Genomic DNA, 13,527 nt, shown 5'->3' with positions numbered 1-13,527 from the left:
CTCCAGGCAAACATCCTGTTGTCAGAGTCCCAAGCAGGACTGGTAGGTTGTCATTCAGCCATTCTCTTCTTACTTTCACTCAGTCTTGAGCTACAGATCGCTTCTAACTGTTGGTGGTGGAGTATCGATGTCTCTCTTTGCTCACAAGTCAAAGTCTCTTATTAAAAATTAAACTCCTCCGACAGAAGATTTACAAATGTAAAGCCTCGAAATCACGAGTGCTATTATTCTTATTGCACCGAGAGCAATGTCACTCGTTGGACACTGAGTGAAACGAATGCAGGCCAGAGTTTATAATGACAATCTAATTAAGTCATCACATCGTTTAAGCCATAAACACGTCTTTCAGCTGTCAGTGGTGTGGGTGCTCATGTCATGATTGTAAATGGCAAACCATGCACTTTTGCCTCCTGGAGGAAACTCTGTGATGGTGAGCAACAGAGCAGGTTTATTTTTTTTTTGGAAATGGCTGAATGATGATACACTCTGAGCACCAACAACATTTGCAGAGAGAAGGAGAGAAAAATGAGAGAAAGATACATTTCTATGCAAGTTCCCAAAAGTTACATTTGTCATCTCTTGTGGTGTCCATGTGTCTGTTTCACGAGACCAACCGTGCCTCAACCATCCCATGTTATTCTGCTAGCACGCTGAAGCTTGTGAGGTGAACGAGCCAATTCAATTTAGGAGCAAAATCATTTAAATTAGGCTTAATTAACTGCTAAAGAAACTAAGTTAAAGCGCTGCTCAGGCGTCCGTTACATCATGACTTCACAAGAACTGATTATACGGTGGAAATTTTTAACGAGCCTGCGGCACAAATACACTTGATCTCAAAGGTAATCACTGCAAAAACCTAAAATCCTCTGTGGCACTGCCGCCATTTTCTTGGGATTTACACTGAGTGCTTCTCTGTTTGTCAGAGGATATTTCCTTATTCTGTCAGTGTTTCTGTTTGAAAATCAAAGACTTTTCTTTGTCTTTGTGAGCTACGCTAGTGTGGACAAAAGCAACAGAGTCTGAATTTGTTCTCCTGGCAGATCACATAAGTGCCGTATTGTTTCATTAGATTTGGATGGAAATTCCATGTGAGCTCAGCGTTATGACCTTGCACACGGGCTTTTCAATCAATTCGGGCTTAACTATAGTTATTGCTTTTCATCCTTCAGTGACGCCAGTGTCGTGGACTCGGTCAACAAACCGGCCACGGGCCATTTTGCTTCTCTTTTTACCGTGTCATCAAATCATAGCACATATTAAAATGTGTCTACAAAACAGCTGTGGGTCATCTTTCTCATCCAATAACGCACGTTTTTTCCATATTACTGGTGTTGGGAGAAAAAATAATGTAATGAGAAGTGCACCAGGCTCCTTTATATGGTCCAAACTGACATAAACAACATTATGACAGTTTTAGTAGATTTCCTTTAAGATATAGTCAGCTTTTAGCTAAATGCCGATCCCAACAGTTAGTCATAAGAAAACATTAAGTCTCTCTTTAAAAACTGTAAAGTGTGGGTTTTTAAAAAGAGTTAATCAGCGATAATGTCCGATGATTAAAGACTGCTGAAGTTGGCTGTGTGGATTAGTCCTCAACGTTTTTTGCTGGCTTCTGTTTGACTCTAGTGTCACTAGAGATGATTTTCAGTGCTGCAAATAAAAAGCTGTTGTCCTTTTTCTTTCTCCTGAGCTCCAACTAATGAAGACTCAATATAAAAAAGTAAACTAAACACCCTGAGCTGCTATATATTTTTTGCATGCTGTGCAGTCTAAAGCTTTTTTGGCTCTGATAAGCGCAGTATGCTCATATTCCTGCATGCAATCATTACTCGGCCCTGCTCTATCAGTACTTCTTGGTGGCTATAACTAAGTTTCATTTACTCTAACCCAACTCATCGGCTGTCTATGTAACACATTAGATGCGCATCTCAACACAAAGGTAATACTAAGATCTGGATCTGATTTTGCTCCGCGCTCTGTGACACAGAGGTGATGGACACTGGCTGGCAAGGGTTTTTGAGACGAACACAGGATGAAGCAGAGCAAAAGACGCTGGGGTCGGAGAGGAGGCCGAACGTTAGGTACCAGTTGCTGCTGACATGACACAAAAGTTTGAAAACCAGGTGCCACACCAAATCCCAGTTGGTCAATGAAAGGAGGCTCGTCCTGGCTGTGGATCTGAACCTTGATGCCTGCTTCGTAGGAGGTCTCATCTGTGGATACAGCACGCCAGAAAATACAACAACATGTACGGTCATCGACGGAAACCAGTGCTGTTTAGCGATCCAGCAGTCACATTAATCCAGGGTTTCTACCCTTCCGCTTTCATCATATTAATGGAAGCTAATATAAGAAATAAACTCTTGTGTCAGTGTGCCGGTTCAATATCAAACAGATTTAGAACCAGAATTAATTACATGCTATTTATTTTATGAATATATGGTCCCATTATGTTGTGGTCCACCATAAATGAGAAACAATAAGTCAGTAAATGCAGTTTTATTGGGTCTGATGTCAGTTGTAGACCTGGAGAAACATATTAAGATGATAAGTGGTTAACCATGGTAGTGCATCACTTCTTTGTCTGCTTCAGTGTGGTGCAAAAAAAATATATATATATATAGGCAAAGATTTATAGGTAAAGTGAGAGATGTACAACATTCCTCTGTGGAGCATCCATTTGTCATGGAGATGACAAAATACTGTGGCAGTTGTCAGGACTTCAGGGATAAACCAACAAGCTGATGAGATTTCCACATGGAAGTCTGCGCAAATCAGATGTTACTGTAAAAATGCTTCACTGACCTGTCTCGCCCCAAACAGGCAAGTATTCATCCTGCTGAATATCCAACATGATCTCCAAGCCGTTCCCCGTGCCGCCTTTTAACGTGGTCAGCAAAGGGTTGCCATCTAATCCCGAGTTGAAAGTGTAGCATTTTCCATACCGTGTGTAAATCTGTAAGAAAAATAGGACACACACAGAGAAAAATAAGCACAAATAAAAAGTTTGATCCTTTTCACGGTGCAGCAGCACGAGCTATATTACATGCCAGTCTCACATTGTGCAGGGCAGGTAATCATTCCAAAGATTTTGTGATTATCAGAGAAGACAGCGCAGGTCTTAAACAGGCACCTGGCTCTGATTTGAGGAAGTAATGAGTGCTCCTCAGCAGCAGCTGAGTGACTTAGACTGAATTTACTATTTTGGCATCACTTAATGAGAAACATATGAGGGGGAAGAATCTGGACACACAAGCAGACATTTTTGTATTTTGCTTTATAAACTTCTTAATAGACCAAACCTCTGCCAGGAAAGCTTAGCAGGATTTAATGTTTGATGTGCAATCACTATAGTAGATTTTCTTCTATGTTTAAATAATTTAATTTCAGGTTCTGTGCCCCAGAGGGGATTTTTTTCTTTTTCAATTTTATGGCTTTTACCTATAATTGAAAAATTTCTATGTCATCTACCAAGCAAGTAAATATAAATCAGTCAAGAAGGATGAAAATGTAGAATTAAAATCATCGACTCTCCATAGATTTAAACAAACTATAAGCATTTCAAGATTTTCATCATCATGACGTGTGCAGCAACCTGCTGTTTGTGTTCACATCAACGGCTACACATTAAAATGCGATAAGTTATGGCTAAACAAGAGAATCATAGTACGGAAGCCAAAAGGGGACAAAAAGTCTCATAAATAAATGAAAATGAGTGTCGATGAAACTTTGGCAGTTGTAAATGTTCTTACTCTCAAAAACATTGCCAATTCAGAAGTATTAATTTACATTTATGTTATCTAAGTTTCACTCTGTGATGTATAGTTTGCAATCTGTGCTTGTAAACTTTTGAATTACAATATTATTTTATGTAATGATGAATTGAAATCAATCTCAGGTAAAAGTGAAAGCTTACAGACCTTAAAGTCCTGTTTTAATGATCATAGCTGCCCTAATAGACTTCCTTTTCTCATCATCGTAACAAAAATGTGTGCTGCTAGCATGAGATTTTTGATGTGCAGGAAGGACTGAAGTTTGGATTCATTTCGACTGTGGTAAGGTCATAGAAAGAGGGCTGCTGGTTAAAACTCAGCCAGCATGGCAAAGCTGATCTCGAGAGATCAGATTCAGCGTTCAACATCCAGACCCAGACAGACTCACATCCATCTCACACAGATAAGTTTCCCCCCTCCCTGCTGGCTATATAATGAGGGAGTGCCTATACACATCATACAATTTATGACTGTTTTAAAATATTCATATTTATGTTTAGATCAAATGAGAGCATCAATCATCCATGCCGCAGACCCAATATGAGTTGCTCAAGAGCAACAAACAGATAGCAAAATGTAAATCCTGCATATCGCAAGCCATCAATCTGGCCAAAAACAGAGAATTTGAAGATTTTAAAGCCTCTCCGTTGCTATGAAGCCACCATGGGTAGCTGACCTCTTGCAGCCTGTAAGACTTCCCACTGTAAATGTCTCACATCAGCTGAAGCTGTCACAGTTACATGTTTGATTTTTATGACTTGGATCTAGCTGTTCAGACCCACCTCAGCAAAGGCAGGGAGCTAAATGTGACGCCTGTGACAGGTGAGGGTTTTATATCTGGATGTGTCTTGCCAGGTTTAAAATATTCTCAGTCCCTCTGCATGCAGGCTTACCACTGCAGAAACTTCCCCAGTCGCCCTTGCTAATATTTTCTAATGACGTTATAAGCTACCGGTTTGTGTGCGAATGTATTTACTCAAGATATCACCACGCGGAAGAGCGGGACTATGGTTTGCAAATGTCACCCACTTTCTCGCTTCAGTTATTCAGAGATGAATGGCTGTAATGGATCCACGTCTGGTGCGTTTAAATGGGAAACTCAGCTGCATATTTTGACGCATATCCTCCTCGTGCCCAACAGATGTTTAATTAGAGACGCTGAAATTTTAATTTGAACTGATTTATGACGTCTGAATTATTAATGCGCTCAATTTTCGCCCAAATGTTGTCATGTTATAAAGCAAAAAAGACATTAGAGGGAAATAGCCAGTCAACATAGCCAAATATGAAACCTTTAAATACAGCAGACTCTGAAGCCACATCATTGTGTTTGTGCTGTTGAGTGAATTTTAAGGAGACATGAGTTTTAATGAGGGAACGGCTGTCATGTCTTAAAGGCAAAAAGCAGGAGAGGCTTGTTTTGCAGCTCTGAAACATCAACGACTTAAAAGACCTGGAGAGAATGCCTGCTGTAGCTTTGTCAAATGCTAACATGAATTATTAATACCCCATATAAACAACGCTCACATCCACACCTGGCAAACACCATCTCTCTTTCTGTACATACAGTGCTGAAGTTTTTGTAGGTGCAGGTTTCCCCACGAAACCTGCACTCCAGCAGCATGTCCTCGAGCTGGTGACCGAGCCGACCCATCATCTCCGTGGTGTTGGTGTGATAATTGGGGGGTGGGGTGTAGCTGCTGAAGTCCAGGAGAGTGAGCAGACCCTGCTTGTGATTGTCTTTAAGGATAGACAGGCTCCTCTTTATGACTGTGTGATTATGATACAGGAGGTCCAACCAGTAGCCGCTGTGATACAGGTCATCTTTAGTCAGAGAGGATACCCGGAAAACATTTTTGTTGCAGAAGGTAACGGCTGGGAAGGACATGTTGTGAGCCCAGACCATGTAGATCTTGGTGACAGCGGGGTAGGACATCAAATAGAGGATTCGATTCCAGGACCAGGTGAAGAGGAGACTCAGACAAAGGAAGAAGGCCATGATCCAGATGACCCGCTGCGGTTTCGACTTGTCCGGAGAGAAGACAAACTTCAAACCGTGGATCTTGGTCCTCATTATGAAATCCACCGTGATCTCGTTCCATGTTGCTTTCAGCGAGCTGGACTGTGGGTTCTGAAGAGGGGGCTTCTGGGCATCACTTGATTTGTTTGGCTCCATGGAAACAGATTCGGATGTGGAGTCTTAAACCTTAATTGCGAGTCAAGGAAAGTGCTTCGTTGTCAAGTGCAGTTTCTCAGCTGCCCCCACTAGACTACAATTTACACATTTTCTCGACATGCACCTTAATATGTGTGTAACAGCGCGTGTGTGTATAAAAAAATCCAGGTAGCAGCAACTGGAGTCCTAACATGCAGCTGTCCCACTGTTCAGGCTTGAAAACACTTTGCCATGAAGATATAAACAAAGGAACTGTGCTCCTTGGGGGATGTAAAATTGATTTACATAATGATTCCTTTATGAGAAAAACAGCTGAATCACTCCATTAACAAAAACATCCAGCGTAACTATCCACACTCCTTCGTCAATAGACAAATGGACGTGATAATTGCAGATGTAAGCGACGGCTTCACTCCCAGAGGTAATCACTTTGAAAATTCGGAGAGGCTTACCCCTGTTGCTCAGATCTTTCACTCCTCCATCCCCCCTCTCCAGTGCCAGACAATACTTGCAGATTTCAGTGGTTTCTCTTTTTGTGCAGTAGCTGCCCAGAACCCAACTCCTCCCTTTTTCCACAGATTGAAGAGATGCTTTTTAGTGTGTTGACTTGAAGCCCGCAGAAAGGAATATAAAGCTTGTTGCCCCCCTACTCACTCCCTCTACAGTCGACTGGAGAATGAGGTGGAGCCACTGGATGAAATTGTTTTCCTCCGGTGATGAAGTGCACCTCCAATGGTATAGAGAGGAGGGGGTTGGTGGTGGTATTGATCAAAGTACAAATAATTGTGCTAAAGAAATTCCTCTAGAAAAAAAACAAAAAACGATGAAGTCTGAAGTTCTTTAATATTGAAGCATCGCTCGCTCATGGGTCGATATGTCTATATAATTGAAGACTGAAAGGGAGGCAGCAAGTTGGAGAAAAACAGCTAAATATCCTTTAAAATGTGTTAGAAAAATATGTCACAGTACGATCTGTGATCTTCTTTTGCTCCAGTTTCAAGTTTAATTTCACAAATGCAGAGTAATGAGGGCTGACATCCTGCTGCATGCAGATGTGGCTCTGGCTGATATTAAAGGTGCTTTGCTCCATTTAGTGAGACTATCAGAGGACTGTGTTTGGCAGAAAGTGATACTTTCCCCCCATTATTTTAGCTGGAATAATTTCAATCTGTAATGCGAGTATTGGCTGGGTAACCTGATCAAAGCTGAGGTGCCAAATGGTTGTAAAAAATTATTGCGCAAAGTTAAAAATAGAAAGAAAAAATGTTTTATTACTGTGCAGACTTAGACCAGAGGGTGTCATCTGCAGGTTTGGATGGTGGGAGCTAATAAAAAATAATTGGAATGAACTTATTTTAATATAACACAAACGAGTGTAAATGACTCTCGGGCTTCGTAGAGTCTGGGTTTCACTGACTAAATGCCAGAGAGGATCTACCAACTGATTCTGTTAACACAATAATAACATATTCATGTAAATTATTTCAGTATTTGAGGGCATAAACCTGGCTTTTTGCAAAAAGGCTGAGATATTACAAATGAAGAATTCAAGTAACCGATCGGCTATCGTTTAATAATTTAAGCTAATTCCTGAAATTACAGCTGCTGTCCCTCTGCAGTGGACTTAAAGTATCCCACAGTGCCTTGTAATAAGTTGCATGCAACCAGTGGTCACCGTCCAACTGTTGGATACAATCATTAATCTTCCTAGAGGTAAATAAAGAGAAGGGCGACAAGAGCAACAGGAGCGCTCAGCAACATAAACTACCATTTATGTTCATTTATTTGGGATAATGTGCATTTCACAGGTAGATTTATGTGCATAGAGATTAGTATTTGGGTAAATGCGAAGCACAGTTGGCTAGCCCTGCCCTGGCTGCTCAAGAATCCAGGAGGTTACCGCATCTGAAGAGATGTATTTACACCAAACAGAAATTTCTCAGGCCTTTTATGTTAATAAAACAAAAACAAAGCAAACTATTACACCTGACACTAAAATGATCCCCTTGATGAGCAGTAAACTGAGATCTGATCTACATATCATGGTCATTTTACTTCATCAGCTCAGAGCATCAGCCCTGAGCTGGGCAACAGTTTGTTTTAACGTTCTGCTTTTTCAGGTTGTAATTTCTAAGGAAGTATAGACAGTCTTTGGACAGCCAACTAAAATCTATCATCCATATAAATATGAAATGATTTCATTGTGATATTAAGAGTATTTTGTCATCTTTGGGCAGAGCCAGGCTAGCCTCACCTGATCTTTTAGTCTTTATGCTAAGCTAAGCTAACTGGCTCCAGCGTCATACTCAATCGTCAAACAATCCCTGCTTTAGTCCCAGTAGAAGACGCTAACCCCTTGGGGTTGTGTCAGGAAGGGAATCTGATGTTACTTCAAACACAGCTCCCCACTGTGGGACCCCTTGTGAAGAAGGGAGTAGCTAGATATAGCTTCTAAAACAGCATTTATAAAAAGCACTGACGAGGGCTGCGGATCAGTTACTGTTTTGTTTTTTTTAAAGTGGTTACACTTTCCTACAAAGGAGTTCTTTACAACCTCTGTCTTTTCTGGGGAATGAGCTAAGATAAACAACATAAACACAATTAAAAGAAACTGTTCCACATATTTTTGACACTGCCACCTGGCGGCAGTACGACGCTTCAACATATAGATGATGGTCTGCAAAACCCTGCATCACACCTAAGCAGATAAACGTCAAATTACCCCTGTAAGAGCAAAATGGGCTCAAAATAAATGCTTGCACGTAATCCACAGGAAAGTCTGATATGTCACATTGAATTAGACACATGGCACTTCAAGCAGCCCAGCAGCCATCAAATCTACTTTAAAGTGCCAAGAAACACCATTAATTTATCCGTGGTATCTCTTCTATTTTCACATGTCGTGTTATTAAATTATTGTGCTGTCTGTGGTGATCGCGTCAAGATATTCATCGGAAATTATTCTGTCTTGGTTTGTGCTGTCCTCAAAATCAGTGCTGACAGCAAAGTATACGTTAGTGTAAGTGTGATTAGAAAAAAACAAAGCTTCTGACTAGTGCAGGATAAATATAGGTTGTTTATTAATCTTCAAAGAAGCAAAATGTGATTCAAAGAAAGAATTATATAAAATCTATTTCTACCCAGCCATTTTATTAAAGCCAAATTTACAAATGCATTACAAAAATAAAGCAACACTGTTTCCTCTGTGTTCAAAAGTCGTGATATTAATAGTCTGATAAGATTAATGAATGCCTGGATACTGAAAAACAAAGAATAGAGAAGGTTAAAGCTTCAATACAGTAATAATGGTTATTTTCCCTCTGTGTCCTTTCTAGCTTTCCAGCAGCAAAACAAGTAAATTAATTGGCTGAATTTAGCTCTAACAGCTACTATATGTCATGTCTGCACCAACCATCCTTTTTGCCCTCCAGACACAACAGATGCCCAGTATTGCTTTTCTTTTAGCCTTATATCTGAACCACTTTATTCTATAAAAACAACTGGATTTAATTGGAGAAATAGGGTATCTTTAATAATAATAACTTTAATTAGAATAACTATTTGCATAGTGCTTTTCAAAACGCACAGTTATAAAGTGCTTCACAGTTTGTATAAAACTACACAACTACACAAAGTTTGTGAGCTTCAATCTCAAAATAATCACCTCCGGTTTCAAAATAAGAGCAACCGAGGGGCCAACCCCCGGAATACAAGTCTTACTGGAATTTCACTTGAAGCCAGTACTAGCTAATGGCTAATTTTTATTTGCAGTTTAGCAGAAAACAAGACTGGATGAGCTTTGCTGGTCAAGTAGCAATGTTCTGAGCAGATATTGCTCATTGTTTGGCTTAACAGAAAACTACAGTCAAGTATCATTAGCACAGCAACAGTAGCAGATTCCTTTGAAGCTATTTAGTAGATAATCCAGGGGTAGCATATGGAAAGAAAAGTGAACTGGACCAAGAACTGAGCCTTGGGAGACACCACATATCAGGGGTGCTGAGGAGGACATGTAGTTATAAATGTGAAATTTTAAAGAGAAGTGCCAGAGATACTGACCCAGAAACTCTATAATCTGTAAATAAAAATGAAGGGCGAATAAGTCAAGCAATACTCAAATGGAATACTTACCTTTATCTAAGCTCATAAGAATCTCATTAGTAATTTTAATCCAGTGCTATAATTTTGTTGAAAACCAGACTGGAATTTATCAACATATTGTTACCCCATTTCAAGTAGCTGATGAGCAACAGCTTTCTTGAGGATTTTAGAAATGAACAGCAATTTGTAAATTGGCCTATAATTGTCTAAAACAGTGGGATACAGGGAGGGGTCTTAAAACAGACAAATGCTGACTGCTTTAAAGTATTCTGGCATGCAGCCAGGTGATAGAGACTGACTGATAATAAAGTGAAGTGGGGGGGACCTCTAACAAATTTAGGATATGCACATATGAGAAAGTATACTCAGGGAAATCTGGAAGAAATTGAATAATAGAATTGGTTGAGAAACCTGTACAGGTTGGAAGGATCCAGGTTTAATGTGCCCCATCAATATCATAGGGCAAGCACCCCCCCATAAATAAATAAATAAGTAAATAAATAAATAAATGTCTCACATCGAGCAGACAACATGGCAGGAAAACCAGACTGACATGACGAGCTCTTTTCAGTGACAGCGATCCAGTCAAATTTTGATATTTGATTTGTACTGACACGACACTTGACAACCTCTGTTTCAGACCCAGTAAAGTCACCCAGGCAAAATAAGGAGAACAAGAATACTAATGCTGTATGTGTAGCAGCAGAGTAGGACACCCAACAATACCTTGTCTTATCTGCCTTGTTTCTCCATTTATTGACCAGCTGTACAGACTTCCTCTATTCTCATCGTCTTTGGAAAGATGCCAATAGATATGAAGCGCATTTAACTAGTAAGTTAATTGCTTGAGCTCATTTATTTTGGAGGCGTGTGGCAGGCTGCTCCCGTGGTCTCAGAATCATCCCTCGTCAGCAGTTTGAACCAAAACGCAATTTCATTACTCTGATCTCCAGAGGTTACGCACTAGCAATACATGACAATCATCTTTACTCTCTGTCTGACAGCGGCTATCCATCCTTTTTTCGATGTGGTATTTTCAAACAAAAGTAAACCGTGTACTTAAAAGGGACCTATTATGTTTCTTTCCGGCTAAAACTTTTTTTTATTCTTGGTCTCTACTAGATGGCTTTGCATGACTCACAGTTTGAAAATCTTATTTCATTTTTCATTCATGCAGATTTTTTTTTTTTTAGCTTTGCCACCCTCGCTATAAGTCAACTTCCTCTCTGATTGGCTGCCCCTTGCAAACAGAAGGTTTGAACAGCAGATTGGCGGAGCTGCTGTTCTCACAGTCAGAGCTCAGCCAAAAACACTAAAATGCTCCATAGAGTCAGTTGATAATTCTGGGATTTTATAGTAGTAGGTATTGTAGCTTTAAAAGTAAATACTGGACAAATGTAACTATTCTTTGTATAAGTTTTTGTGTAAAATAATTATAGATTTCTTGAATTGAAAAGCAACATAATCGCATTAAAAAGGGGCTTTGTACCCCCGGGCTAACGACAAATATAAAGACAAAAGCTTTAAATCTGGTGTCAGACTGTAATCACAGCACTGCAATGATTTCAAACTTTTTTCTAACATGAAAAACTTTCATAACTCTGTTTGTTTGTCAACTCTTTCCCAAATCATTAATTTAATTAAAATATCCCCTCCAACACAGTGCTGCACTGACACAAGAATATATGGTACTCTGGGCAAAATGTAATGATTTTTCTTACCAATAAAATTGCTATCCTCCGTACTGAAAACAAACGTCTGCTGCTCACATACTGCTATTGTTATCATCCTTTGGATGAAAATGTATTTAAACTGTGTCTCAGTAAAGAAGCATGGTGTAATAAGAAAAATTACCAAATTCAAATAAGCATCTCAAAGAAAAGTAGAACCATTTGAAATAGCTATTCTTTCAGATTTTTGTATTACTAGCCCGACTTAAAGAGCAACTCGGTGATCCCTCAGGCTGTCAGGGAATGACACTAACCATCCTCTTTTATGTCAAAGCCGAGGCAAACCCCAGCGGTCTCATTAGAGGAGGAGCAGAGTTTTGACTGAGTAAAGGGGAGAGCTCCTTCAAGGGCCAGTGAGAATGTTCAACACCAAATGAAATCCTGGCAGCAATTAGATGCACATCACAACCTCACAGAGTGCAGCTGGGGAAGAGAAGAAGCTGGACACAAGACATGCCCAGCATTAATGTCCACTCACTATTAAAGCTTAGCTAATTAGCTGATTAGTCATTTAGGGTATTTATGAGCTGTTTAGGAAAATCTTAAGCAAAAATGCCATTTCTTAGTCTTCTATAACATACAGAGAGCGCAAACAGTTAACCAAGAAAATAACTTTCAGATTAATTAATAATGAAAATAATTAATTCATCTGTCCCAATGCCCTAATGCCTGCTTACTGAAAATGCACATAAAAAGGATGCTGCTATTATAGTACATGTATTATTAATCCGTCTGTTAAATAATCTCTCCCTCTCATGCACATTATATATAGTTTTCCTTTAATTAAAAGATGTATTGATTAGATCATATAAAGTTCCCCCGCAGAGTTCGGGATCGTCTCCTTTATAATAACGCCAGTCAAATAACATATATTAAAGTCAGACACAAATCTAAACATTTGATAAGCTGAGATCAGAGAACATTTGTCAGCCTCGGAGAATCTAAACTGATCTAAAGCTTATCAAAACAGTCGCTTATTCAGTTGACAAAAGGATTAATGCATAAACAGAAATGACCCTCTGTTGGCTTTGAACTGCATTTTACACCGACTGCAACGTGTTTGATTTATTCCACTCAGCACATTTTCTGATCAGCAGGCCAAACCGCACCGACAGAAAAACAGTATTCAGTGTCAGCCTTGAAAGTTTTAAGATAAAAATTTATATTATTTAGAGCTTGAATAAATAAAGCCGGAGCACACTGAGTAGCATAACATTTTCTCTATGAGGTCAGGATTCCTCATTGCTATGCAGCATGTCAGACTCGGCGTTGCATGAAAACTTGAAAAACTCTCTGAGAATTTCCAAATTTTAGATTTAGGCCAGCTCAGAGACAGGCTGAGAGACACTGTGATTTAAAATGACCAAACAAATGCAAATCTGGACGAGACAGCCAGACAGAGCAGAAATGTTTGCAATCAGACTGTCACTCTGTTGGACGGGCAGCTTCTTTAGCAGAGGGAGACATCTTGTGGCCTGCCTCTAAATCAAACTAACCTCTCACACAGCCACTTTGTATGCTGCACCAGTCGTGCACGGAAACCCTGAGTGGATATTTTTGCTAGGAGAGGCTTATACTGTGAAATGCCTCATATAAAATTCATCAAAAGGAAGAAATATTGCCATACACTTTGTAGGAAAATTAATTAAACAAAAAATACACCAAAGCTGCTCAGAAGGAACATATTCAGTGTACATTTATTGGACATAAAAATGTTAGTCCTTGTTGTTTGTTACATTTCCCCCCC

The 13,527-nt window shown here is 39.6% G+C and overlaps 1 protein-coding gene across 3 annotated transcripts in view; it reads right to left on the bottom strand.

Annotated features, from left to right (window-relative positions):
- asic1c (acid-sensing (proton-gated) ion channel 1c) overlaps window positions 1-13,527 on the bottom strand; it is a 100,988-nt gene that overhangs the window by 10,952 nt on the left and 76,509 nt on the right. For 2 of the 3 annotated variants that reach the window (XM_005721476.1, XM_005721478.1), the window contains exons 2-3: window positions 2,806-2,956; window positions 2,086-2,213 (exon numbers count right to left, since the gene is read on the bottom strand). In XM_005721476.1, coding sequence (XP_005721533.1) covers window positions 2,086-2,213; window positions 2,806-2,956 — 279 coding nt within the window. The remainder of the gene's footprint in view (window positions 1-2,085; window positions 2,214-2,805; window positions 2,957-13,527) is intronic. The other variant, XM_005721477.1, reaches the window with a different exon arrangement.

This window comes from Pundamilia nyererei, unplaced genomic scaffold, assembly GCF_000239375.1.
Source record: "Pundamilia nyererei isolate P.nyererei 1_Seehausen unplaced genomic scaffold, PunNye1.0 scaffold00004, whole genome shotgun sequence".
Lineage (NCBI taxonomy): Eukaryota > Metazoa > Chordata > Actinopteri > Cichliformes > Cichlidae > Pundamilia > Pundamilia nyererei.
The sequence above is the reverse complement of the archived record's forward strand: the minus strand, read 5'-3'. Positions and strand labels throughout refer to the sequence as shown.